Genomic DNA, 5,154 nt, shown 5'->3' with positions numbered 1-5,154 from the left:
GGGGTCGTTTTTTGTCGTTTTGGCCCCTTGGGGCTGGGGTTCAACCTGCACTTCGTCGCTCGATTTTTTCTTTCTTTTTCCCCTGCCCGGCTTGCCAAGCCCGGTAAGTGCAGGAAGGGTTTCGGGCAGGCAGAAGTAGAGGTAGACCGTCTCCGTGACGATGAGCCGCGAGGCTCACGCCGGCGGCGGTGGCAAGGGGTTTTTCGCGGACGGTGGAGATGGTGCTGAGCCAGGGCGCCCGAGGCCCGGGGCCCAAAGGTGAAGGCGATGCTAAAGCACGCGCCGATAAGCGCCATGGTCGAGCCTCGCGAAGCGTCATCCGAAATGTCGGTCGCCATGGCCGTCGCGAGCTGGACGTTGCCCTCGGACAGGCCGCCGACGACGCGCGAGGCGACAAACGTGCGAAAGTCCACCGCGCACACCCAGAGAAGGACAGAAACTATGTTGCCCATCATGGACGCGAGCAGGGCGGTCCGGCGGCCATGGCGGTCGGAGAGGTGGCCAATGATGGGAGATGCGACGGCTTGCAAGAGTCTACGAAATAGAGGTCGATGATTAGCCAATGGTCACTACGTGCTGATGGCGGGGTAGGAGGAGGAGGAAGAAGAGGGCGGTCGCACGAGAAGAGGCTGCCCAGGGCACCGCCGAGCAGGACAATGTCGTAGCGAGAGTCGATAGGGCGCGAGAAGGACGCCTTATATTTGTTCAAGTAGGTAATGACATTCTGTAGGAGCGTCTGTGGGTTGCCGGATATGGTGGAAGGCGCCTCGCGATCGCGGTAGAACTCGAGCAATTTCGGAAAAAGAGGCAGGATGAAGGTGAAGGAGATCTAGACAGATGGTCAGCCACATTACTTGCCCACGCGGCGCCACGTTGTGTCCCAACGAGACATACCAGATCGAGGAGAAGCGACACGGCAATGACCTTGAGTACCCTCTTACGCGTGGCCGGGTCTATGGGCGAAGATGAAGCCATGATCGGGGACCAGCCGCGATTGGGATCTCGAGGCGTTAGGAAACCAGAGGTCGGCGGGTCGAAGAGGGTGGCAAAGAGCGACGACGAAGGTAGATTAGACAGGGTGTCAAGAACAGTCTAAGAAAGAAGAAGCAGATGAAGAAGCTAGAGGAGATATCGTGGCCGTTAGTAGGGTGAGAAATGAAGCAGCAACCGAGCTGGTGCGCGCGCGTACACACAACCGGCAGATCTAGGTTTGGCCTTTGTTCTTTTTTGGTGCTGAGCCACCTTGCCTATGCCGCGTGGAGTGCCGGACAAGTGACATCGTGGACCCCCTCGGCGGTCCAAGCTCCCGCACCGCGCCCCGCTGCTGGCACCCCGAATAGGGTGAACGCGCTGGAGTCAAACTGTAGCGTGCGTAGCGACCCCCTGCGCGCACTGACCCGCGAGGGTCCCATGCACAGAGCCTGTTTTAGTTCCAGGGATTGTCAAGATCCGGCTCTATTAGCCTGCCAAAAGATACCTACCTAGAGTAGGTAGTCCATATTACCCTTACCTACCGCGAGAAGGACAAGTCCAGAGAACATGTCAAGGCTCGCGAGTATTGGTACATTAGGTGCTCTTTGACGGCAGCCTTAGCTTCAAAAGGAGACAAGGATCAAAAAAGAAAGCAAAAAATTGAAAAAAAAAAAAAAACAATCTGCTAGGTCTGGCGGTGCGTTTTATGCTTTGCCAGAATAAAGAAGCCACAAACGGACGAGCCACCTGGCAAACCAACCCAACTAGAGATGCAGCTGCTGTACCAGGGAATCCGCACTGTCATTGAATGATGTGCAGAGCTGCGAATTCTGGCTCCATTTTGAGGTACTTGGTATCCTTCCAGAACCGAATTCAGGCGAGATGGATTGTCGGACATGCCTCCCATGCAGGTAGGGGTGTATTCGGCAGCCTGCCTTCCTCCCTACCTCCAGTACAGAAGCCAATCAGGACGTTGTGAAAGGTCATGACCGGTGGATGAGAGAGGTCCGGGGATGGGTCAACCACAAACTTTCTGTGCACGTCGCTTTGGTTCAAAGCACCCTCACCGACACGGAAACAGCGGCAAGCAATGATGCGACGAAGAAGTCTGTTGAACGTCTAGCTTGAACCCAAGAATACGATGAAGGGCGAGTCCCTAGTCCCGACGACGACTGCCCACGCCGCTGACTGTCCAGCCTCCGTGTCCTGGCACCCAATGTCTCAGTTCGGATCTAGGACAGCCGAAGCTAAGATCAGAGCAGGTCAGTCATCATCAGATCATCCCATTGATGCACTGACGGTAGCCCCGTTCTTCTGTACGACTTCGGCCCCATGCTGGTCGCAATTTCACTCCCAAAGCCAATTTGTCATGGCGCTAGGGAGCACCCCTGCCTGTCTGGGCCTGTGACCTGGACCGCCGCCTCCGGATTGCCGACTAGCTTCCGTGCGGTGGTCACGATGCTCCACCACGCCGCCTTCGACGGCTCCGGGACAACACTACTGTGGGGTTCTAGAGTCTGTTGTCCTCCGTGAAAGCCGCGGCGGTGGCCGGCACTGCACCTTGCTGGCATTGATGTCGCTGCACTTGTTGCGAGGCCTTGCTGGACGCGCATCGACAACGCGTTCCTACCTCTCGTCAGTATGTGCCACGTCAGATGGACAATCGGCCTCTTACAACTATAGCAACAACAACAGTGAGGATGTAAGATCTAACATCTTGGCTCGAGTTTCGTTCGCTCATCATGAATAATCATCTCTCAAGCGTTTCTCCCGCCCTTGGCCGCGCTACGACCTGCCGTGTTGCTGTTGCGCGCGGCCTGTGCCTCCCTCTTCAAGCCCTGGCCCGAAGAGGCGGCGTGTGCGGCATCGGCTTGGCTGCTCGGACCTGTAGTTCGGGAAGCGTCGCGCTTCGGCCCCGGGGTGGGTACGAAAGTGGTGTCGTAACCGGAGCGTCCCATTTCCACTTCTCGTGATATCCGGGAAACTGATACTGAAATCGCCAAACTGTAGACGCTTCCGTATGCTCGTGAACAAAGGTCGATCAGCCTGGTGGGAGCTGGCGTGTAAGTTCAGCGCTACACGAGTAACAGTTCTGGCGCGCGTGGTGTAGTCCGTCAGGAAAGGTAAAACTGTCTGATGTTGTCGTCTGATCGATGTTCTTAAATGACATGGTCTTCCTCTTGATGTTGTCCTGGTTTATGTTGCTTGTCTGCTTGTCAAGATGTCTTCTCCTCGGCTGGCCGTGGACGACGGGATGGCTTGTGTTTGATGAGAGTGAAAACTGTCGTGCAGAGACACCAACGACAGCGGAAGCAATGTTGATCAAGGCAAAGCGCTCTATATCTTTTCTGACTCGGGTTCGGACTGACTGTACCAGCAAAAAGTCTTGAAAGGTGCGGATTTCTTTTTTCTCGTCAAGGTGAGACATTGGTCAGCCCGTTGGTATTTTGTTGGGCCCAGGGAGCAGCGCGTAGGGCGTTGCGCAATCGGGCCATTGCGACAGGGAGAAAGACCTCGTCAAGGTGCGTATTGGACGGCTCGGGGAGATTGTGGATGTTTACAGCGTGTCGTGACCTCTGCTCAGGCCGGTGATGGCGCCGACGAAGTGGTCGGAGAATGCTTCTTTCGTGCTTGGTGCAGAAGGGCCAATCCGACATGTCAAGGTCGCGTTGTTTTCTTTTGTTGGAGCGTCATGGCCATTCAGGGTACGTTGTCTTGGGCGGGTTTGGTCCGCCTGTGCCGAGCTGATGATGCCGTGACGGGCTGTATCTCTCGATCAGTCATTTCCTCCATGAGTTCATCATGTCGTCTGGGGAGACGCGTTTTACCGAGTGATACAGCCAGGTTGTTCGAGGAGAGTCAGGGAGGGACTACGAAGCCCAGTCAATATTCTGTTTCCGTCGGAGATCATCTTGGGTTTCGGTTGGCACGCCACCAACATCAGCCAGACGGAGCATCGCGATCTTGGGTGCCCACTGAAGTCCATATTCACGGTATTGCGCGAGAGCTCATCGTGGAATGCAGATGAAAGACCAGTGGGGTGGGATGCTGGGGCAACTAGTGATCATGGCGTTTCCAGTAATGCAGCAATCCCAAGGATGGGTGTCTCGGAAGACGATGGGAAAGGTAAGATGGGCAATGACATCCGTAGAAAGCGACAGCATCACGGTCGCCTGTTACGTGATGAGGCACAGGTGCGTCTAAGGTGAGGCCTCCTTGCAGCGCCTGTGCAGTGCTAGCCTCGTACGATTGCGAGGCATGGAGTAGAAGTGACCTGTGGGTTCCAGCTGCCTCCCCAAGGTACTAGAGGTAGGCAGGTACGATGGGGCAAGGTATGGAAGGCATGTACAGCCATTATTGTCTCGCTCTGCCTGTGCCACAGCTTGCCCAATTGACCCCTCACCACCTTAGCATTATGCCGCAAACGCTCAAATACCAATCGCCCTGTGTACTATGGCTTGGGCTCGGTTTGGGCTCAGCATGCTTGGCCATGCATAAGTACGCCGCCAGGAGAGATATTTCGGTACCCATTACCTGAAGCGACCAATTGACGTGGCCATTGGGTTGACGAAGGTGGTCTGATGTTCTGATGTCTCTTCCTTCAATATTCACCCCTCACCTCATCCCCCGGGGTATGTGCGACAGACAGGCGCCAATACAAGGGCATCGCCGATAGGCACATCAGCAGCGAGCTGAATCGCTCTCTGCCACGTCATTGTTCGTCGTATGGACGGTTTAGCAAAGATGTGACCACCAAGATTGGGTTTAAAAAAAAAAAAAAAGACCAAAAAATACGGGAATAACAATCTTTCACCTGGTCGGGTGGATGCTACAGTATTTCATCCACCTAACCCCGGAAAGCTCGGCAGCATTACCTGCAGGCCGCTGTCACTACCATGGACGCGGAGCTCCCGCAGTCTTGATTTCTTGGCAGTGGTGCTCTCCAGGAACGCATGTGGTACGCCGCTAGAGCTTCCGCCCGAAGCGGCTGGAAGAGGCCATGTTCGCGAACCGCCCACCTCGCTCTAGGATGGGCACAGGCACCAGATGAAAGGTCACACTTACCCAACCGGACGGCGGGGTTTTACAAGCCCCCTTTCATTGGCGCCGCCGAAATTCCGTCTTCCCAAAAGGGTATCGAGCTTGGGCGCACTTGGAAGGGGCGGCAGCAGCTCCGAGCGA

The 5,154-nt window shown here is 55.7% G+C and overlaps 2 protein-coding genes across 2 annotated transcripts in view; both read right to left on the bottom strand.

The window, feature by feature from the left end:
- The window catches only part of VDBG_01733 (conserved hypothetical protein), a gene marked incomplete at both ends in the record, with an annotated part of 2,105 nt that extends 564 nt beyond the window's left edge, over nucleotides 1–1,541 (bottom strand). The window contains 5 exons of the mRNA XM_003007499.1: nucleotides 148–534; nucleotides 621–829; nucleotides 895–1,092; nucleotides 1,398–1,421; nucleotides 1,515–1,541. Coding sequence (XP_003007545.1) covers nucleotides 148–534; nucleotides 621–829; nucleotides 895–1,092; nucleotides 1,398–1,421; nucleotides 1,515–1,541 — 845 coding nt within the window. The remainder of the gene's footprint in view (nucleotides 1–147; nucleotides 535–620; nucleotides 830–894; nucleotides 1,093–1,397; nucleotides 1,422–1,514) is intronic.
- Nucleotides 1,542–2,729: 1,188 nt separating this feature from the next.
- On the bottom strand, nucleotides 2,730–3,142 carry VDBG_01732 (predicted protein; the record flags this gene model as incomplete). Its single annotated transcript, XM_003007498.1, has 2 exons — nucleotides 2,730–2,956; nucleotides 3,052–3,142. The coding sequence occupies 2 exons, from the start codon at nucleotides 3,140–3,142 to the stop codon at nucleotides 2,730–2,732; spliced, it is 318 nt and encodes a 105-aa protein (XP_003007544.1).
- Nucleotides 3,143–5,154: the final 2,012 nt, after the last annotated feature.

This window comes from Verticillium alfalfae, genomic scaffold, assembly GCF_000150825.1.
Source record: "Verticillium alfalfae VaMs.102 supercont1.2 genomic scaffold, whole genome shotgun sequence".
NCBI lineage: Eukaryota > Fungi > Ascomycota > Sordariomycetes > Glomerellales > Plectosphaerellaceae > Verticillium > Verticillium alfalfae.
Note: the sequence above shows the minus strand (reverse complement) of the source record. Positions and strands in the feature narration are given on the sequence as shown.